This window comes from Lepidochelys olivacea, assembly GCF_965140295.1.
Source record: "Lepidochelys olivacea isolate rLepOli2 genome assembly, chromosome: 11".
Lineage (NCBI taxonomy): Eukaryota > Metazoa > Chordata > Testudines > Cheloniidae > Lepidochelys > Lepidochelys olivacea.
In genome coordinates, this window is record NC_140421.1 from 1,779,773 (window position 1) to 1,802,068 (window position 22,296).

Here is a 22,296-nt window from a genome sequence, read left to right on the forward strand (position 1 = left end):
AGTTGCTCCCCCGTCAGACAGGTGCAGCAGGGGGCAGTGGCTTGCCCCAGCTGTGAGTGGCCGCACTGGTACCCCTGACTGTCCTCCCTGGGGGAGGCGATTTCTCCCTTCCCCCCTTCCAGACCCATGCCCAGGAGGGCCCAGCCAGCCTGCCCGCAGAGCAGCGCCGAGCAGCCCCTGGCCAGGCTGCCAGTGACTGCGGCTCTAATGCAGACAGCCTCATGTGCCAGGCCCCTTCTCCCCACCTCGGAGCCCCAGAGAGGGATCCAGGCGCCCTGCAGTGGCCCACGCTCCTTGTTGCAGCCCCAGAGAGCGGTGGCTGCTGGGGGAGGGGGAGTGTGGTCTGCCGGGGGGCTGCGTGGGGCAGGCGCGGGGAGAGAGGCCGAGTGTGGAGCTAGAATGTGAATGCGTGAGTTCATGGGGAAGGGGAGACCGGATGGGAGGGAGAGGAGCTGAGGAGGAAGGAAGGAAAAGAAGGAAGAGGAACGCAAGGAGCGCTGGAAAGGACAGAGGCAGGAGATGTGGGAGGCAGGCCGGGCTCTGTAGGTCATGGGGTTAGGGCACAATGCGGGAGCCGGCTGCATGCGGGTCCTGCTTATACATCTTGTCCCAGCTCCATCTCTCCTGCCTCGCTCTCTTTTTACCCATCAGTCCTGCAGCTGGCAGATCAACCTTCCAGCCCAGGCTCCGGGCTGAGAGCGTCCACTCGCTGCCCTGACACGTCCCCTGCGGGTTCTGCAGCCTCCAGCTGTCTCGCTTGCACCTGGTACCCTGCAGGAGGCTCAAAGACTGGCAAAGGTTTGCACCGAGACCCCTGGGTGCCCAAGCACCAGGCTCTGCTGGAGGCTTATCCCAGCGATGGGAAAGCGGGATAGGGGCACGGGGGCGCTGGAGCAGGGAGTGCTTGGTGGAGCAGCGCATCCACACAGAGCTGAGATGAGGTTTGAACGAGCCTCATCCTGATCCTTGTGACCTCCAGGTCCAAGTGCAAACCCCAGCCTGTCCCAGTAACAGCAGCAAAGGGGAACCCAAGGGGGACAGTGGAGGACATTGAAAAATCAGTCTAAGCCTTGCAATGTTTGTCAGGCCCTCTCTAGCCCAGTGCCTGCCTTTCGGTGGGAATGACTAGCTAGCCAGCTGTCTGCGTGGGGCAAGCATGACCCATGGTGGCTGCCTGGAAGTACTGCAGATCTGCATGCCCCATTTGTAGCCTGCCTAAGCCCCTTGGGTTATTAGTGGGCCTGGTCCTCCTGGCCCCGGGGGCACCTGGGATGCTGCACAGCTGGAAAGAGCTGACAAGATAAAGCAAAACCTTGGTGTTCCCAGCAGCAGCAGGGGTCTGAGGGAGCAGGGTTCCATGGGGGCGGCTGCTCCCGCGCCCCACCGACAGGAAGGTGGAGCTCACACGTCACCAGAGAGCCTGGCAGGGCAGGTGTTTGCTGCAGGGTCCTTTGGGGGGTGCCCCTAATAACAGACACCTCAGTGACAAGGGCTCTGTGAAGGCCTGACTAGAACTGAGGAGCCTAGGGGAAGTGGGCAGCCTTGCCCTACACCCAGCATGGGGCAGTGTCCATCCCAAATGCCATAAGCCCCGCCAGGGCTGCAGGATAACGTGAAGCACTCCCACCTCAGCACAGGCTTGTGCAGGAGACCAAGGCGGGGGCACCACAGTAAGGAGCGATGCAGACATATTGGTCAGCTCTCAGCCTAGAACCCAGGACCTTCTGCTCCAGGAACCTAGGCCCCAGAGTTGCTGGGAAGACACCCCAGCAGCAGCTTTAGTCAGCCACAAGGTGACACAGTCCCATGGTGTGCAGCAAGGTTAACGTTCGCTCCAGGAGAGGGGACACAGCCCAGCCTGTACACGGCCTGGGGCAAAGAATGAGGGGCCTGGACCCATCATGATGGGCTCTCCGGAGGGATGGCAAGAGATGAATGGAGTGAGAGAGGGACGGGGGAGGGACAGAGGATTGTAATGAGGTGCAGGATGCGAGGGAAGGAGAGAACGAACAAGGGAAATACAGGAGGATTAACGATCACAGGGCAAGGGAAGAGTGGGCTAGAAGATGAATGCTGGCAGGATAGCCAGGAAAGGAGCAGGCCCCGGCGTCTGAGCAGGACTGTCACACTTGCTCCGCTGCGGGCACCCTGATCCCCTCTGCACGGAGTATCTGGCACGGGCAGCATGGAGCCTGGGGAGAGCAGAGGGTGTGGCGGGGGGGGGGGGTCTGCCCATGGGTTCTTGTGGGCATTTTGCCTCCCATAATAAGGCCGTAAGAGGTGGATGCCTTCCCCTTGGGCTGTCCCTCCTCGCAGACCCCAATTCATCTCCCTCCCTCCCGCAGCACCTGTAAACCCCTGGAGCTGCAGCCTTACAGGAGCTCCCAGTGACTTGGGGGAGTTCAGGGTCCCCTGCAGAGAGAGACACAGGCCCTGCCTCCGGAGCACTGAGCCTGGGCGAGACGCATCGCACCATTCCCAGCCCTGCCAGCCCGGCGCTGTGGCCTGGGGTTTGGGTAGGTCTGTGGCCTTATACGCATCCCTCCTGACGTAAGACACAACTTCCTGTAACTCCAAACCAGCACTGTGCCTTGGCACAGCGGGCACCATGGTCTAGGGCTGAATGAGGCCAAGCGAGAAGGGGAGAGAGCAGGAGATGGGGCTGGCTGGCCGGCCAGGAGAGCAAGGACGTGGGAATGAGCCGGAGAAGAAAGAGGGAGCATGCTCCAGGACGAGATGGGAGGCGGGGAGGCACGTAGGGATGTCACAGGTTTAAAATGTTCACCTTGATGGGCCGTGACAGGTTTAATTTCCAAAGTACAACCATTAAAGTGATGAATGGGAGGCGTTAATCTTGCGCCGAGTGTGTTTGGGGCCTTTGCTGCTGTGAAAAGGGTTTATTTTGCTGCTGTTATTTATGAGGCTGTTTCTGCAGGATCCGGGCACACATCCAGTTCGGGGGGGATGAGGGGAGGGGACGCTCTCGATGTCTTGGGGGAGATGGGGGCTGATTTACAGCCACTTATCCGCATGACTCATGATGTAAGCATAGACAAATGCCATTAAAGACACATTTCTCTCCTGCCGACCCCCTCTGCCCACATTGCCATGCAGGTCTCCAACCCGAGCGACTCTCTGCCAGGCCAAGGGCACCCTGGCCAGGCAGTACCGACTCAAAGGCCTCTGCTAACCCCACCAGGGACAGGAGATCCACCCAGCCCTACCACTGCACTGGGCCTCCCCTTTGGAAAGCGTCTCGGGTTGGGCCTGGAGATGTTCTGCGACGTGTTAAAGGCCAGTTACCTGAGCTTGCAGGACACGGTATTGGCCTGTGAAAAGCAGGATGGGTGGGGGAGGGAATCCCCATTGCCCACCTGCAATGGGGTGCAATACGTGTGGCCCCTTCCCTGGGAACTCTGTCCTGTCACGTTCAGTCTGCCTTTGGGGAGCCACTTTCAACCCCTGCCCCCAAAGAGCTCAGAACCTCACTATCAGCTAAGGGAGAACAGGGGAGAGGCAGACAGACCGCGGTTTTCAGGGAACCAATGAGCCAGTATTGGTCAGCATGATTGGCAGCGGTATGAGTGCACCAGCAACCTCAGCTCTGTTAATTATTGATACCACTGGTCAAGCGGAGCCAGGAAACAAGGCTGGATAGACCATTAGTCTGATCTGATTCGGCAGGAGACAGGGCTGCTGCTCCAGATAGACCAACTAATTTGAACCAACCAGGAGAGACAGGAGTCAGGGTCAACCACCTAGATGGACCATTAGTCTCATCTGATATGGGCACCAACTTCAAGGGGCCCTTGGGCTGCTCTAGTCCATGCAGGAGACAGTGATGGGACCAGATGCTCTGTTGGCTTCTTAATGATGAGAGGGTCAGAAGGGGAATGTGGCCGGCTGGCAGCCCCGCTGCTGTGGAAATCCCTCCATTCTCCCATCCCATCCCAGGCCAGAGGCTCCGGACATCACTGGGCCCAATTCCCACACCACATGGCCCGCCTGGACTCCCCAGAGCCAGCTTAATAGCCAGCCCCACACAGGGCCATGGGGCTTGAGGCCCCACCTGGGTGACGCAGTGCTCTCATGCCTGGAACTAGCTACCCCGCAGTTCCTAACTCCCTCTGCCCCTCCCCCACTACTTCACCCCCCCACCGCCCCTCCAGCCCCCTCTCCCTCAACCCCTAACATCCCTTCCCCATGCCCTCCGCCAGTCACCCCCGCTCCTTCACCCCCGCCCCGAACTCCCCCAGCCCCTCCCCAGCTCCCCCCACTGCTTTACCCCCCCAAGTCTAACACCCCTCCCCCCACGGCCCCCAGCTCCCCCAGCCCCTCCCCAGCTCTCCCCACTGCTTCACCCCCCCAACATCTAACACCCCTCCCCCCATGGCCCCCAGCTCCCCCCACTGCTTCACCCCCCAACGTCTAACACCCCTCCCCCCACAGCCCCCAGCTCCCCCCACTGCTTTACCCCCCACGGCCCCCAGCTCCCCCAGCCCCTCCCCAGCTCTCCCCACTGCTTCACCCCCCAACGTCTAACACCCCTCCCCCCATGGCCCCCAGCTCCCCCCACTGCTTCACCCCCCCAACATCTAACACCCCTCCCCCCACGGCCCCCAGCTCCCCCCACTGCTTCACGCCCCCAACATCTAACATCCCTCCCCCACGGCCCCCAGCCCCTCCCCAGCTCCCCCCACTGCTTTACCCCCCCAAGTCTAACACCCCTCCCCCCACGGCCCCCAGCTCCCCCCACTGCTTTACCCCCCCCCAAGTCTAACACCCCTCCCCCCACGGCCCCCAGCTCCCCCAGCCCCTCTCCAGCTCTCCCCACTGCTTCACCCCCCAACGTCTAACACCCCTCCCCCCATGGCCCCCAGCTCCCCCCACTGCTTTACCCCCCACGGCCCCCAGCTCCCCCAGCCCCTCTCCAGCTCTCCCCACTGCTTCACCCCCCAACGTCTAACACCCCTCCCCCCATGGCCCCCAGCTCCCCCCACTGCTTTACCCCCCACGGCCCCCAGCTCCCCCAGCCCCTCCCCAGCTCTCCCCACTGCTTCACGCCCCCAACATCTAACACCCCTCCCCCACGGCCCCCAGCCCCTCCCCAGCTCCCCCCACTGCTTTACCCCCCCAAGTCTAACACCCCTCTCCCCACGGCCCCCAGCCCCTCCCACTGCTTCACCCCCCCAACATCTAACACCCCTCCCCCCACGGCCCCCACGTCTAACACCCCTCCCCCCAGCTCCCCCCGCAGCGCTCGGCGGCCCGGGGTGACCAGCCCCCAGGGGCGCTGCGGCCGGGGCGGGGCGGGGCGGGGAGTCTCTGCGCTGCCCCCTGGCGGCTGCTCCTGCCGCGGCGCGATTCGCCTCCTGCTCGCCGGGCCCCTCCCGGCCGCCGTCGTTGCTCGGGGCGACGCCGCCGCCGCGTCCAGTTTCCATAGAGACGGCAAGATGGCGGCGTGCGGGGTCCCGCGGCGCTGAACCCCCGCCCCTCCCCCCTCCTGAGGTACCCCCGCCCCCCGGGGAGCCCCAGGTACCCCTCCCCCCTCCTCAGGTGCCCCGCCCCCACTCCAGGACCCCAGTGAAGCCCCGCCCCCCGGGGAGCCCCAGGTACCCCTCCCCCCTCCTCAGGTAACCCCACCCCCACTCCAGGACCCCAGTGAACCCCCGCCCCCCGGGGAGCCCCAGGTACCCCTCGCCACCTGGACAGGGACCCCCACCCCGGGAGCTCACACCCCAGGACCGCACTGTTTTGGTAGCACCTGCCCAAAGCCCAGAGCACTGTGCTCCCTGCAGGCTGCCAGGGCCCTGACCAGGACCCACGAGGGGAGCCCTGCTCCCGCGCCCAGCTTGCCGGGTGTCGAGGGTGGGAGCCTGGGGGGGCCCCCTGGCCGGACCGGAGCGAGCATGGGGGAACAGCCTGGCCCCGGGCAGTGGCTCAAATGGGGCTTGTCGGTCCCGTTCAGCCCATTTCCCGGGCCTGGCTGTTCCCTGCGGGACGTTCCCTCAGGACGCAGGAACAACCTGCCCCCATTTGTTCCAGGTGCCTCATGCTCGCTCAGGTGCCCAGGGGGCTGCCAAGCTCCGACTCCGGCCAGAGACTTGGGTGCAGCAGCATCAGGCAGGTGAGTGGCTAAAGCCAGGGGCCTTCAGGGACATTCTCATTGCTACTTGCCTGTTTCATGGAGCCCTATAACTTCTGTGGGTTTTCTGGGGAGGCCACTGCGTTGTCTTGAAACCGGGTGATGAAAGCCATCCAGTGACCCTCGGGGCTGAGCTGTAGGATGGATGGACCCTCGCCCCCCTTGTAGCAGTTGGAGATCCCAGCACAGGCAAGTGACCAGTATGAATGACTTCTCCCTCATCCTTCAGGAAGAGCCAATGTCTGCACTGAGGCCTCCCGAACGCTCTGCGAGGAAGGCCAAGGAGAAGAAAGGCACTTTCTGGGGCATTGAAGTGGCAGAGGCTCTCCACTGGCATGGCTGGGAGCTGGGAAAGGAGTTTACCAAACATTTATCCTTGAAAAATGTTCACGTGAAAACCCAGAAGCTGAGTTACAGGTAGGTGGGGGGAGGGGAGATCCCCCTCACTAGTGGGAACAATCCATCCCCATCCCTCCTACCATGCTGATACCCTCATGGACCCTTCCATGGGTCCCTTCTGCCCCTTCTCCCATTTGCTGTGGGATGGAGAATGGGCATTCCGAATCGCAGGGCAGGGCTGTGCTCTTTGCTTCAGGGCATGCCCCATCTGAAACGTGCCAATGTGGGTACAGACAGCTTTGTTTCTGGCAATAGGTGTTCAAGTGAAATGGCTTTTTTCTTTAAAATAATACTTCTGCCCTTGAGCTGTTTCTAACCCAAAGGAGAATCAGCTTCCAGTGGGGATAGAAACTCAGGCAGGATGTGTATTAGGTTCTCGCTGGTGTGGCCTGGAACCAGTGCATCTGGTAAGCCCACCACTCCCGGATGCCTTGAGACCATCTCAGCTCTGACTGTCATGCTTCTGCCCTTTGCAGCTTTATAAGTCATGCTGGGTTGCCTGGGTGGGGGGGGGGTAGTGCAAAAATATTATTCAGGGAAGGAAAGGGGTCTAGTGCTTAGAGATGGGAATTGTCAGGACACCAGGGGTTTGTTTCTGCTTCTGCTGCTGATTTGCTGGGTGACCTTGGACTCAAGTTTTGAAAGTGGCCTTTAATTTTGGGCTCCTTAAGTATTTGGATGCTCCTCTTCAGATACCCGGGGCCTGATTTTTTTCAGGGGTGCTGAGCAACTGCAGCTCCTGCTGCCTTTGGTTGGAGTTTGGGTGCCCAGGATTCCTGAGGATGAGGTCTAAAGGTTTTCAATCTGGACACCTGAAATTAGAGGCTGGTTTTGGAGACACTGTCCTTAGCATCTCCGTGCCCTGTTGAATGGGGTAATGCTGCTTCCCTGCCTGCCGGGGGGAGGTGAGAGTGAGGAAGGTGATACGAAAGGGTAAAAGTTATCATGGTTGGGGTAATTGACCCAGGTGCTGACATCATCTCCTCTGATGGCTCTCTTGTTTTGATTTGATTTTCTAGACCTCCTGCCACAAGATTTTTCATCACTGTTTTCCCACAACCGATTGTCCTGAGCCCTGGGATGTCCTTAACTCTTCCCATCATTTTCCGCCCCTTGGAAAAGGTAAAACAATACCTCCCACAGCCCTTTCTGCTGCTTATATCACATCTGCATCCAGGCGAGACTCTGGGAAGGGAGAGAATTGGCCGTGGGGGTCAGCAGATCCCTTTCTCAGATGTCCTTTTTGGTTTTTTAGGGTTTTTTTTTAATTTATTGAGCAAATACATCACGGGGGGAAGGTGCTGAAATGGCAGCCCTGGAGACGAACAGCTTCTGTCCATCCTCAGAATGGGTACAGATTGGGCAGCAGCACGGTAACTTTACACCCCATGCTAGTATGCCTCAGGCCTGCCCTGAAGGGACCTCCTATGGAGGGAGCATGGCTTCTCTGCAGAGTTTGCCAACACACGATTTCCACAGGGTACAGTCTCTGTATCTTACACATTGCCTCTCCCTTCTCAACTTAGTGATGCTTGAGTTGACAATCCCTTGTTGTCCATATGGGGCCTGGAACTGGGAGGGTTTAGTGAAGAACCCTTGATTCTGGAACTCACTTTCCCCCTTGGCCCGACAAAGCCTGAGTCCACTGACCTTCTGGGCACAGTGCGTGGGCTGTCAATTGGCTGCAGGACAGGTCGAGTGGCAAGAACCTCTCCCCACTTTTTTTTCCAGTCGACTGGGGAATTCATTTAGTCTCATTTTGGTCGTGTGTTAATCTTGATTATTATTGTGTGCTTTTATGTGTATTGTCCATGCGCTGGGACTAGAGAGATGGTGATGGGGCGGTGTGTGTGTGGAGTGCATGTTAAATAAAACAAAAGTCAGGGATTCAAAGTGCTGGTTCCCCAGCATCTATAACTTGGCCAAGGTGCACAGCTACTTTATATAACTCTATGTACTATGAACTTGTATGCTGTGGGGGCTCAGATATACGGTAGGAAGCCTTTCACCTGAGGGCATTGGTTCCACTCCGGCTTGAGTTTGGTGGACTGGCTGGCTTAGGCATTTGGGCAGGGGATATGGAACATTTCGCCTAGAAGTCTGTGTCTGAGTCAGGACTATGTCAGTGGTGACATGAAAGGTGTTACCTTCCGCTTCTGATTTGGTGGCCTGTGTGAAATGAGTTGATGGTCTCGTTCCATTTTCAGGTGGGCAGGGGTCCACATCACATCGTGCCACCTGTGCAATTGTCCGCCTGCTGGCAGAGACACCAAGGATTGACTGGGCCATAGAGAGTGGGGTGCCGTCTCACCTACACGAGTGTGGCCCGCTGGGGTTGTGGTGTGTGGAAGATGTGTGCCTTGCAGTTCCCTGTGCTGTAACTCTTCACTGGATAAACAGAGGCCATCAGTCTGCAACACTCAATCTGGCACCTTCCACCCACATAAATTGTAGCTAGGCCCCAGGCCAGCAAAGCACTTAGTCACATGCATAACTGCTTGTGCTAGAGGAGCCCCACTGAAGGCAAGGGGAGGTCTTGCAGGCTGAAATTAAGTACATGCAAAAGTGTTTTGCTGGATCAGGGTCTTAAAGAGGTTGAAAAAAGAAAACTGCCGGGAAGCAAACAAAGGTTAAATGAATGTATCTGGTAATTCAAACGCTGTGCTCTCTGGGGCTGCATGATTCACTTCCATGAGACAGTGATTGCCAGTCCCTAGCACCTCTCACGTCCTACCCTCCATCGTGCATACTCCATCACCAACACTCTTCCTAAGGTGCTGGAATGACAGAATCCCCTGTGCCCAGAGGAGGGTGAGTGGCCAGGGAAAGAGCCCCAGCTGGTGAGGTGGGAGCTGGGTCCTGTCTAACTGCCCAGCTCTCTCTCTCCTTATTTTTTGTGCAGAAGGAGTATGAAGACAGCATCTGCTTTGAAAAGCCTGAGGGTGAATTCTCTGTTGCCCTGCGGGCTACGCTTCCACGCCACAAGCTGCTCTTCCCAGACACCATCCAGCTGCCTCTCTGTGCCGTCCACGATTTTACAGAAGCCTTGTTTCCCCTGTGCAACGTTGGGTGAGTGAGTCTGCAAGGCTGCTGCAGGTTGAGCAGAACCACGTTCCAGACCTGCCAGGGCTGAGCCATCCTCTTTGTGCCCTTGGGCCAATTTGGCTTCTTTGGCTCATTGTTTAGATCTTGCCACGATTCCCATTGTAGGCTGACATCATTCCTCTGGAAAGCCACCTCTGCAGTGCAAGACTTTCCAGGGTTAGGTTCTAAAGGGGAGGGCTCAGGGGTTGGGACTGGGATACGAGGCACCAGTTCGTTGCTGTGCACCAGTTCCACCTGATCAAGAGGACTGGCTGGCTCCAGAGGACGGAAGTGGGAAACAACCTTTCAGATCTAGGTCACTATTTTGTTAGGGGTTGTCTACACTTGAAATGCTACAGCAGGACAGCTGCAGCGCTTCAGTGTAGACACTACTGACACCGATGGGAGGGGTTCTCCTGTCGGTGTAAGTAATCCACCCCCTGAGAGGCGGTAGCTAGGTCAATGGACGGTTTCTGCTGTTGACCTAGCACTGTTTACACAGGGATTTAGGTCAGCTTAACTATGTCTCTCAGGGGTGTGGATTTTTCACACCCTTGGCTGACATAACTAAGCTGACCAAATTTTCTAGTGTAGCCTAGGCCTTTGTTGATTGAAAGGCTCATCTCTGTAGCCTGTTACCTGGCCTGGAGAATGTATTGGGAGGCTCTCCTACATTTTAAGGCCAGAAGGGACTGTTCTATCCAGTCTGACTTGCATAACAGGCCATGGGGGAGGATGCACTAGGTGAGCTCTCGAGGCCCCTGCCAGCCCCTATATTTCTGTGATTCTTCACAGGGCAGGTGTCTACATCACCCACCACCAGAGCACCAGGCACCCTGCTGGGAGTCTTGGCTAATGAAGCCCTGTAGACTGAACTCTCCTTTCACTTCTAGAAGTGGACTCTCCAGGGCAGGGCTGGGGCACGTTGGCAGGGCAGAGTGTGTGGGAAGCTTGCTGAACTGAGCCTGCTCTGTGAGTGAACAGATGCCTTCAGTCTCTAGGGCTGACAATCCAGCCTTAATTTCATCTAGTGAAAGAAGAGTGAAAGCCTGCTGGCCCTACTGCTGGCAGTTAGTGTCTCCTGTGCGGGCTGGGGTTCTGATGCTGGGAATGGTGGCAGGGAGATGCCCAGTTATCCAAGGGATCCAAACCTCCAGGGCACTCTAGTGTCTGTTCCTCAACACAGCCTTTCAACCGGGCCCAGTGGTCCGTAGTTCTGTCTTTCAATGTATCTGATTTGAAAAAGCGAATCCTGCTCCGGGGTCGAAGTGCTTTCTCTGTGAATCACACATAATAACTGTCTGTCCAAACAACCACATTTCCTACCCTCTCTGAACATTCCTCCCCTCCGATATCTGGCTAACAACCGCTTCTCTTTGTAATGCACAGGTGTGCCCGGGGAGGGGAGTGTTGGAGATCGCTGTACAATACATTTCACTGAGGCGTGAGGTTCCCCTCTGTTTGTGTGAGCAGGTCTCTGATTTCACTGTTCAGCCCCTGGGGTTCAGTTGCCTCCAGCCTCCATGTGTGCACCCCGATTTCCCCGTACACAAAGATTTGGGATCCTGAACAATGCCCAAACCCACAGAAAAGGGTGGAGATATTTGTTAGTAAATTCCCGCCCCTTCCTAGGGAGCAGGCAGATGGGCTGGTGGCTGAGCTTGTTCATTCAGCCCTTCTCCGAGTTTGCCTCTCATCCCCTAGCAAATGAGCAGCACAGAAATGACAGCAGGGCTTTCAGGACCGAGTCCGTTCTCTAGTGCATCACTTCCACGCTGAGGCAGACAGCATAGAAACTGCTGATTCTCAAAGAGGCTGAAGAGAGGTGGCTGAGAGAAAGGAAGGCAGAGAGAGTGAAGAGGAAAGCGTAGCAAGCATCGAGCACTGGTTGTGTGTTGGTATCCTCTGGCCCGGCGCCTTACGTCTGTGTTATCTATGCCAAGGACTGTCACTCGAGAATTGGACGGGTTAGCTCCTCGCCATGCTGCAGCGGCACACACAGTAACTGAACTGCTTTGTGCTTACATCATCTTTTCTTGAACTGGATGGGTGCCCCAGGGATGCTGTAAAGTGGGCTGACGGTTTCTCGGTACAAACCGGTTACTCTGGTGAGGGACTCAGCCACCTGAGGATGTCATCTAAGATAAGGAAACTAGGAGTCGTCATGGGTTTGATTATTTTTGAATGAAAGGGCAGTAGGCTCAGGGGGTGTCATACCAGAGAAGATCACCAAAGCAGTGGGAAGGGCTTGGTCAGAGGGCCAGCAGTGACAGGACATTCAGGGCAGATATGGAAAGAGGGCTATGGTGGGAAAGCAGGTAGGTGGGCTTCAGGCCAGCTGGAACGAGCCCAGCTTCCCCTGGAGTGAAATGGCCTTTCTTGTTTGGAAACTGTCATGTGTTCTAACATGTTCTAAACCTGGGATGGTGAGTGTGTGGGGCCGTTGGCAGTAAATTGTGGATAGATGGCACAAAGGGAGCCAGGTGCAGATGGATCTGCCACAAACTATTTTGAGTGTCCAAGTGCACTGTGGAGGGCTCTTGCCTTCTGCTGAAACCACAGGGGTTGGCTGCTGCAGGAGGCGGGGCACTGGCCCCAAAGGGCCAACTGGGAAGGCACAGCCTTGGCGTGAATATGCTGGGAGAGAAGCACCAAGAGATGGGTTGGGGCTTTGATGTCTGCTTACCACACATCTCCATTTCCCTAGCGATCTAATTACCTTATTTAACTGGGAGACGGCAAGCCCTTTTCACCTGACTCCTGTCAGTGGCATGCTGGAGCCAGGCTCTGAGTGCGTGGTGAAGGTGACCTTCCAGCCGCAGATGGCACTGGTGTATGATGCGATAGCAGTGTGTTGGTTTGGAGACAATGAGGAATGGAAGAGGACCATCAAGCTAAGAGCCATCGGTGAGGCTTTCTAGAGTGTAAAGGCAAAAGAAGCCACACAGTCCATAAGCGCAGGAGTCTGTGGAATCATATTCAAGACAAATGGATCAAGAGGCCATGACTAATGGCCTTTCTGTTGTCCCATGTGAACCAGGGGTGGCCAAAGTGAAGCCCACAGGTTGAAATTGGCCCATGAAATTCTGTAATATGACTTGTGGTCATCCTCATCTTTAATACAGAGAGAGTTTGGAGACCCAGCATGCAATGCTGCAGCTTGGTCCAAACTGGCAATTCTCTTGCTCTTCAGTAACTTGATGGGGGTAGACAAGATGATTTAATTTTCACAGTAGTAAAAACACTAGACATGGCAGGAGCCTTGCCTATACTAGGGCTCTCATGAGTGCTGCCAATGGGAGTTTTTTTCTAAGGCCAAAGTGTGGCTCCATGCGGGCGATTGTCTTGAACAACCACAATTACTAAGATATAGAACTGCTCTTTGCCAAGGGCCCTGCTGACGTAAAGAGAACAGCTAGGGGCCTGATGTGCATTATCAGTAGAGTGACAAACAAAAGGACTTGCCTCTTGATTGTGTGTTCTAATTTTTAATAGCCAAATATCCTCATCTTCTGGTGAGTGTGCTTGGGGACCTGTGCGAAGATGTCGAGCCTGGGGACTTCCGGGATGTGCTGTGTTTTGGTTCTGTGGCTGTCGGTGCCACCGTGGAGAGACACGTGGAGATCTGCAACCCAACCATGGTGAGTTCGCAAGGTGGGTGTAAGTCTGTGTTCCTCCCAGACCTCGGCAGCTAGCGTGCTTTATTCTCCCTACCAAAGCTGTACAAATAACATGGGTGTGTGCAGGGGAGAGCGAGGTGGGGGGTCTTTGTCAGGAAGCTGGGAGCGTGGGCACGGAATAAGGCTGACGAATTCGAGAGAGACCAATCGATTGATAGCCAGTGAAGAAAAGCCATGCATTTCTCTCTTGTTTCATTGGGCATCAGCCACTTCTCAGAGCAAAACTGGACTTTGCAAATGAATAATACGCTTGAGAAAAGCGTGGGTGGGTGCGGTTAGCAGTGAGCTCGAGCCAGGCATAGTGCAGACAGGCACTGCGCAGGCTTCCTGCACCCCTGCAGTTCTGCCAGGGCACCTCACTCCTGACCCTTAGCCCCCTGTGTGACGAAGTGGGACTGTTCTTAATATTTCCTCTGAATAGAGTGGGTGTGCCTCAGTTTCCCCTGTGCAGTTCTTAAATATCTAGGGGGTGGCGTAAGGGTGTATGATCATTGCAGAGCCCTAGAGGGCAGGTGTGTGCAGGGGTCTGGACACAGAGAATGGCCAACACCCTGTTTCCTGACAACTGGTGGCAGTGGTGGGATGTACTGCACCCCATGGATGGCACTCCGTGCAGTAAGTGACTGGGGAGCAGTAAAACGAAGGGGGATTGACGAGGACCAGGCATGCTGAAGGCTCAGAGAGGAGCGGTTTCGGGGGGCGGTTAACCCCTGAGAGTGTGTGACCAGCGAGAAGGACTGTGCAGTAATAGGGTCCCCCTGGGGACTGCGGGGAGCAGTCTCAGGGGGGGAGGAGCCTGCGGCTTGGCCCTGGGAGAGAGAAGGACTTTTGCAGTAACAGGGTTACCCGGGGGATTGCAGTGAGCGGTCCAAGGGGCGGAGGAGTCTGCAGCTCGACCCTGGCAAAGAGGTGGTGACCTCGAGAAGGGCTGGCACGCTAGGGGTTCTCCCTGGAAACTGTGGGAAGCTGAGAGCACACAGGCCTGTGAGTTTACAACAACTTGGGAAGAGCGGAGTGATGGCCTGTCACTGTCTCCTCAAGAAGGACATTGTAACCTGGTGCAGAAAGAGAGGGTTGAGCATTGGAAAGTTCACCAAAGCAGAGTTAATCGTGCAGCTGGAGGGGGATGACCGCTCTAAGGAACAGATTCCTGACCCCAAATGGGGCTATAGCAGGATCTGGGAGCAGCTGGAGTGGGAGCCAGGCATCGCCAAGACTCCTGTCCCCGACCAGACGGGGGTCTTCACGATCGGGTTCCCCATTGGGGGATCAGAGACGGACGGGATTGGAGCTGAGTCCGAGAGAGCAAGAGGACTGTGAGAGACAGCGATAGTCCAAGGAAGAGCTGCAGAAGTAGCAACAGCATGAACTGGCGGTGGTGCGGCGGAGAGGCCTAGGGGACCTCCCAGGGGTGAGTGGGGATAGACCCCGGGGTGCGAGTTCCGCAGGGAACCTCGAGACTAAATTGTTGCCCCTGGTTAAGGAGGGGGGGATGTGGATGCCCACCTCACTGCCTTTGAGCAGGCTGGCGATTTGAACCAGGGGGACCCTGCGGAAAAGCCCCGGTGTCTAGCTCCCTTGCTGGGTCGCAAGGCCATAGACTCCGTCAGCCAGATGGGTGGGGAGGTGGACAGGCTCCCACTCCTGACCCCCAACCTATATGTCTGTGTGGAGTTCCCTGGGGTCGGGCCCCTCGGACCTCCAGTGGGAGCAGAAGGTGATGGTCAATGGGGAGACGTTCCTGGGGTGGCGAGATCCTGGGACAGAGAGAACTGTTATCAGGCCCTGGGTGGTGCAGCTTCAGATGCTGAGGGGCTGTGTGAGTTGGGTGAGAGTACCAGGGATGAAGCCCCTCGCCCTGCCTATGACCCAGATCCCTGTGCAGACCCAGGAGGGGTTGGGCTGGCTGGTCGTTGGGGTGCTCCAGGACACCATCTGCGAGACCCTGTTGTGGGATGACTGTGTCTCTTTGGGACAGGATCCAGGCCCTGCTCCTGTAACTGCCAAGGGTTTGAATTTGAATCCAGGGAACCAATTGGTGGAGAGGGAAACGGTCAGTGAAAATGCAGATGACCTGGCTGGCAGCAGGGAGGAGCTGCTGGGCTCAGGCTACCTGCCTGCCTGTAACCAGACCCTTGGGGCCCCCCGCCCCCCTTGCACACCGGAGAGGGGGCTCACGCTGGCTCTGATGCAGTGAGGAAAGCAGCGAGCTCGCTGCCTACCCCCACTGGGACAGCAAGGGCAGCGCTGAGCACAGTGGGAGCTGAGACCCCAGCTGAGTGGGGGGAGACACAGGCAGGGCAGGGGATCTGTTGGGAGTGGCAAGGTGCTTGGTAAGGAAAGTTTGGATGAGCCTAGGCAGCCTTGTGAGCTGATGGCTGTGTCTGGTCAGCAGCGTGGGAAGGCGAGGAGAGTGGAAGATGAGAGTCCCTGGACCTTTCCTGTTAGCTGGGTGGAGAATTGTGACAGTGAAGGAAATGTGCCTGTGTCTGTCTGGGGTATTGACTTGCCTCTGGAGGGAGCTACCCTGATCTCCAAGCAGTTGTCTGTGACCAGCCTTGTGTGTTGGGACCAGGGGAAAGAGATCCCAAGCTGCATGTCTGGGAAAGGAGAAAGTGTGTCCGGCTCTTCTTTGTCTGTGGAGCAGACAGAAGGGGCCTTTCAGCCTGTGACGGTTGAGGGTCGTGCAGTTGTCTCAGAGTTGGTTCTGGATTCAGCTAAAGCCCAGGAAGGGAAGGGTCCTAAGTTTGTGTCTGCTCGGGAGAATGGCCCTGTAACTAGGTCGCATCCAGTTAGTGTCTATGTAAAATCCCAGAGACCCGACAATTCTGGTGCTTGTATTTTGCCTGTTGCTAGTGTGTTGTTGGGAAAGGGTGTCGCAACTCTGATTAATCAGGGTGAGATCCTAGCCAGGGCACAAGGAGAGCATGAAGGTGATGTGATTGTGTTACCTACTGAGGGTCTGGAAACCTGTAGCAAGAGGGAAAAGATTCCTGAACTTGTGTGTGGCAAAGGGAAGGAGAATGCTTCTGACCTTTTATCTAGGAAGTCTGTAAGTTTGCCTGAAAGGGGATTGTGTAGGAATCCGCTGGATGGGCCAGAGGTAATTCTGGATGTAAGGGAGACCCAGAAAGAGTCTGTTCTTGCTCAGGAAAGTGTTCCTCTAGAGCAAGCCCTAGGTGAAAAGGGTAAGAGCAGAATTTCTGTGAGGAGTGAATTGTTGGAAAAGCCCTAGGGAAAGGAATCCTCATGGAGTCTTTACAAGCAGTTTACTGCAACTGAAGGGTGTGAAAGTGATTTAATTAAGACAGTTTCAGTTCCTAACAGCCAGAAATTTTCTGTTGTGAATGGATCCACTGACTGTCCTGTTGAAAGATCCAGTGTGGATAGCTTTGAGAAGATCTCAGATGGAGTGAAAACTGTTAAGAAAGTTAAACAGTCCAATAACCAAGTGGCTGTGTTTGGCCAGCTTGTTGGGGAGAAGACCCAATCCCAGTTTGATCCCCTGGGGTTTTGGAGTGGCCAAAGGGCACAGGCCGGATAAACTTTCCCACATGCGGCCTGCGAGTGCTATCGATCACCCCCGACCTAAGGGAGGGCATGAAACTGGAAGGGCCTGGTGTAACTCCCACCAAGGAATGGGAGAGATGCTGGGGCATCCATGGGAACGCTGGTGGCTTCTAACTTCCCCAGGTCACTGGCTAAAGTGACCCCACTCAATTCGATCTCGAAGGGGGGAGAGATGTGATGAAGTGGGACTGTTCTTAATGTTTCCTCTGAATAGTGTGGGGGTGCCTCAGTTTCTCCTAGGCAGTTCTTAAGTATCTAGGTGGTGGCGTAAGGGTGTATGATCATTGCAGAGCCCTAGAGGGCAGGTGTGTGCAGGGGTCTGGACACAGAGAATGGCCAACACCCTGTTTCCTGACACCCTGCTATTCTGGTCCTGGCCACCCTGCACCCCGATCTGCCAGTGCTGATCAGTCAAATGTCAGAGGTGGCAACACACGACATAAATAATACCACAATAATACCATGGTGTCCTAACTCGCCAAGTAAACTGCCTTTCAATGCTCTTTAGTGATGGGGCTAAAATCTGCTCTGATACACCCAGGAGCCCTGCTGACTTCGTTGGGGTTGCATAGTTCTAACCCTGGGTTTCAGAGTGATCTCTGTCTGTCCTGGTGCCAGAGAGATGTCTTTCTTGGGTTGGTGGTTTTTCATACCCAAGTGCCTCTCCTGCAGCTTGTTTGATGTACCCCTGGGGTTTGGCTGAGCCTTGCTGGCGAGGAGGACATGCTCTACCTTGGGGCTCAAGAACCTTGGTTGTTTTCCATCAAAACAAACCGCCTGTTTCACACTGTTAGGCCAGCCGGTTCTCACTCACTTTACGGGTTGGATGTGGAAGGGGATCATCGATTTAGAAGATAAGAGCACAGAGGAGGGGAGAATCAACCATAGGTTGTAAAGCCTGAGAAACAGACTAAGGAAGCCTTCTCCTTTATTCTTGTTTCTGTTGTGAAAGCATCCAGAAATCCCAAGCAGGGACGAGGGCCCTGTTAGTCAGTCAGTCAGTCCCTGTCCTTGTCTAAGATTCTTACAGGGTAAAACAGGTGTCTGAACAGCCAGACGGGGATAGGGGACAGGAAGCAGTAGAGATGGGTATCAGTCTGAGTGGGAATAACAGTAGTTAGCCGGCCCCTTCTGCAGCTTTACATTCCATTGGCTGATGCTTTCTGGGACACAAAAGACAACCATCCCTAAAGGAGCAGAGCTCTGTGTAAGCCTGAAAGCTGGTCTCTCACCACCAGAAGTTGGTCCAATAAAAGATATGACCTCGCTGACCTTGTCTCTCTACTGTCCCTAAAAGCAGCCCAGCAGATGGCAGCATTTCCTGGGAAATCAGGAAAGGCACCTGCTTTACACTGTGTAGCCAGCTGACCCCAAAGGAGGGTGAGCTCCCTTCTCCGGATGGGCATTTTGCTGTCAGGCCTCATTGGCTGCTTAGTGTTTTGGCTGAGTTGGGTGCTGAACAGACTGAGGGGCAGATAGTCAGTGACCATGCAGGTGGGTGCTGTGCTGGCTTCCTCAGACAGCTCTGCAATGCACCTCAGTTCTGACCTGCTATTCCAGTGCTGGACCCTGTGCTATTCCAGTGCTGGACCTCACCCAGCAGGGCTGATGCACCACAGTTCTGAGCTGCCTCACCCTGTGGCAAACCCGGTCTTGGTGTCTCCTGAACAGAAGCAGCTAACCTTGCTGCTTTGGGAACGTAGGCAGATGCCCACTAGAAACCAGGGGGAGGTTCTCCCCAACTCACGTCACTTGTAACTCGCTGTAAATAAGACCCAGCTCTCCAAGGGGGAAGACAAGTACATTTGCCTACGCAGGGCTCGGCTGACATAAGAACACAGATCTTAAACTGATAGTCTTCAAAATGCAGAGCAGCCTAATCTGGACCAGAACTGTATGAACCTGCTCGTCTTCCCCTCACAGGTCAGCGTCCCGTTTAGGATTGAGAGAGCAAAGGAACCCCTGCTCTGGGATTATGTCTTCTCTTGTGATGTCACACAGGCCATTGTTCCAGCCAATGGGAAGCTGCTTATCTCTGTGCGTTTTAGCCCCCACACAGTAGGGGTGCAGAGTGTGGACTATTTCACCATCAAGCCAGTAGGGAACCTCACCCAAACGGTCCTGAAGGTGATTGGATCATGCAAAGGTATCAAAGGACAGTCCCCCACGTCTTCAGGCCCCCTTCTCATTGTGGGGTAGGGGAGTGGCTGACGGAGTGCCCCAGGACATGGGCTGGGACTGGCCTTCTGCAGGGTTCCATGTTCTTCTTGGCCGTAGTGGGGTGTAAATTCTACCACCCGCTTGTGCTTGGGCATGAGGCTATTGGAAGAGCACGTCCAGCTGTTTGCTGAGGCAGATTGATTCAGGGAACCTGTCAGATGATTCGTTTCTGACTTGGGATGATCCACTTTGGCTGGAATAGAGTGTGCTGCAGGGACAGAAATTAGTATGAAAGACCCAGGCATTGGTTGTTGTTCCAGGTCCTTTAGTGTTCCTGCAACATTCCTTCGTGAACTTTGGCTGGCTCAACCTTGGAGAGTGTTTGACGCAGCCTTTGGAAATCAGCAACATTTCGGATGTCCCTGCCTATTACCAGTTTGACATTGATGGCAGAGAGAGCGTCTTCTCCTTTGATTGCCCATGTGGAGTCCTGAGCGGGATGGCCACTCTCATCCTGAGGGTGACCTTTCGGCCTGCTCACCCTATCATCTGTTACCGCAGAGTGGTTTGCCTCGTCCATCACCAGGTAGGAGGGGCAACGGGTGACGCTGTTACTGAGATGTCCAAGAATGAAGGAAATCTTTTCTGTTTGGGAACTTGCATCAGAGAGGGGATGGGTAACATGCTGTTACAGAACCCTGCTCATCTCGTGGTTATGTGTCTCCAGAGAAGGAAGGGATCTGTAAGTGACAGGAGAGTGCTGCCCGTCATTCTGCTGAGGAGATGTGTATAGGGTCAAGGGCTAGTGTCATCTATTCGATCTGGCTGTGTTAGGTACCAGGCAACTGCGCTCATTTCAGAGCAAGACGTCTGTCTCTAACACCAGGTTAAAAAATGAAACACAAATTGCTTCCCTCCCCTTGTTTGTTGATGAATGTAGGGCTATGAACACACACTGTGTTGGTACGGGTTGTGGTACACGAGCTTCCCCCACATGGCTCTGCCAGCGCACCTCAATCCTGACCTGCAGTACCCTCCTGTTCCAGGGTGGGGCTCTCTTTCACAGCCTGGCCTACAGGGCCCCCCACCTCAACCCTGACCTGTCTGCAATGCTTCCTTCTCTTCTAGTCCTGGGTTCCCCTACGTAGCCCTGTAAATCCATCACTGCGTCTCCTGCTAATCCAGCCTGGGCCTTTTCTGAGCAGACTCTTCACTGGGGTGTATTCTGCCAGGTGGTGTGGTAGATTGTTGATGTTCACCAGTACTAGAGGGAGATCTGCAAACTCCTCTCCCTTGTGAGTCAGGTTAGGTGTCTGGAAGTGAAAGTCTGGTGCACTGACCTTGCATCGTGTGTCACCTACATCCTTCCCTAATTCTAGCAAAGATATTGGGCCAAATCCAGAGGCAATGTCAATGGTGGTGTGTGTTTACACAGTGCTAAGTCGTAACTTACACTTTGGGGGGTGGGGTGTTGCGTAACAGGAAAAGCAGCCAACCGGAGGGCAGTCAAAGTAGCCTGTTTCCTGCAAGTGTTTCTGGCACTTCCCCAGAATCCATTGTTCCTGGATTTGTTTGGTACCTGCCATTCTGATACAACTAAACCAGCCATCCTGCGGCCAAGACATCTCTCGTGGTACAGAACCAACATGGCGCGAGGGCTGACCTTCTACCCACCCGACATCCTGAGCTCGATGCTGAGGGAGGGGAAGCTGCAGATGGATGAAAACAGAGCCCTCAAGCTGCCTCCACAGGTATGGGCTGCCTTGGGCAGATGCCACGCTGCCCTTGCTCTGCCCAGCAGGGTACCGGTTGCTCACTGCAGATGCCTTCATGCTAATTGTGCAGTTACAAATGTACATAGCATATATTTGCAAAAAGAAAAGGAGGACTTGTGGCACCTTAGAGACTAACCAATTTATTTGAGCATAAGCTTTCGTGAGCTACAGCTCACTTCATCGGATGCATGAAAGCTTATGCTCAAATAAATTGGTTAGTCTCTAAGGTGCCACAAGTACTCCTTTTCTTTTTGCGAATACAGACTAACACGGCTGTTACTCTGAAACATAGCATATATTGGCATTCATCTGCCTGAGTTCTTATCCCGACTCAGTTAGTAGCCCACTGTGTGCCTTTGAATGAATCACTGGACTTTCTCTTGCCTCAGTCAACCTCAGATTGAAATTTGGCTAAAAAGCAGGAGCCTTCTTGGATCCTAAATGCTGAGCTTTCCTGGGAAACATGCTATAAAGGGGAAGTCCTCTGTGCTTAACTACAGCTTGTCGGTTGCATTGGCAGTCAGGGCTGTGGGGTCTCCTGGCTCCCATGTCTTGAGAATCATTTCCCTCAAGGGAGTGTGCTTTACTATAGTGCTTACCCCTGAGGTAGACAGAGATCTGTTTCCTTCTCCTAGGTCCCTGAAGACAAGCCCCCTGAGGAGTACCCATACATTGACCCCATGACTGAATATTTCCATGATGGCATAACCAGCGACCTCACCATCTTTCCCCCTCACGTCAGTGTCAGCGTTAGGGAGTTTGATTTTGGTTGCTGTGTGCGGCTCCAAGAGGTGGAACCACTTCCTCTCTGCCTGACCAATCACACCAAAGGAAAGATCACTGTTACGTGGACATGCAGGCCGGAGAGTCCCTTCCTAGTGACCCCTGAAACCTGCGACATCCCACCTCTGAAATCCACAGCCTTTCGCCTCATTTTCCAGCCCTCTCAGCTCAACACTCTGTATGCAGCAGAGCTGGAAGGCTTTGCCTTCTACAAGGTCAGTAGGAGTTACCAGTATCCACACCAAATGCAGCAGCATTAATGTCAAGGGCTTGACTGAAATCTAGACCTATGGCTTTCACCTTGTTGGGCCTAAGATCTGTCCACCCCAGTGCTCCAGTCCCAAGGTAGGGAGTGAGTTAAGGAGAAATCACATTGCCACAACACTGTTTGGGTGGGTTAGGCTGAGTTGGCTTTCTTTAAATGGCATTTTGTTATATCAGACTTTCTCTGGTCTTAGTGAGTAACCTAAGGAGGATAAATGCTCCCCAACCAGCTGCCTGTTCCATTGCTGATCCTTCCCGGTCTGTGGGCAGGCTTGGAAGTACCCACAAAGTTTGACAACAAAATGATTGAGAATCATTTCACTGACACCCTCCTCTTGCCATGTCCTGAGTTCAGGCCAGTCAGTGTGAGCGGCAGGATGGCTGGGGAGCGAAGAGTTGGTTCAATGGTTGAGGCACTCGTCCAGGACTCAGAAGA

At 55.1% G+C, this 22,296-nt stretch overlaps 1 protein-coding gene across 2 annotated transcripts in view; it reads left to right on the forward strand.

Annotated features, from left to right (window-relative positions):
• Window positions 1-5,452: 5,452 nt before the first annotated feature.
• CFAP65 (cilia and flagella associated protein 65) overlaps window positions 5,453-22,296 on the forward strand; it is a gene marked incomplete at its 5' end in the record, with an annotated part of 51,784 nt that continues 34,940 nt past the window's right edge. Inside the window, 11 exons of one of the 2 annotated variants that reach the window (XM_084643508.1) lie at window positions 5,453-5,508; window positions 6,046-6,127; window positions 6,375-6,562; window positions 7,564-7,666; window positions 9,447-9,613; window positions 12,336-12,535; window positions 13,124-13,269; window positions 18,802-19,024; window positions 19,359-19,624; window positions 20,589-20,789; window positions 21,449-21,811. In XM_084643508.1, the coding sequence (XP_084499634.1) occupies window positions 6,053-6,127; window positions 6,375-6,562; window positions 7,564-7,666; window positions 9,447-9,613; window positions 12,336-12,535; window positions 13,124-13,269; window positions 18,802-19,024; window positions 19,359-19,624; window positions 20,589-20,789; window positions 21,449-21,811 (1,932 nt within the window). Of the gene's footprint in view, window positions 5,509-6,045; window positions 6,128-6,290; window positions 6,563-7,563; window positions 7,667-9,446; window positions 9,614-12,335; window positions 12,536-13,123; window positions 13,270-18,801; window positions 19,025-19,358; window positions 19,625-20,588; window positions 20,790-21,448; window positions 21,812-22,296 lie in introns of those variants that run through there. The other variant, XM_084643507.1, reaches the window with a different exon arrangement.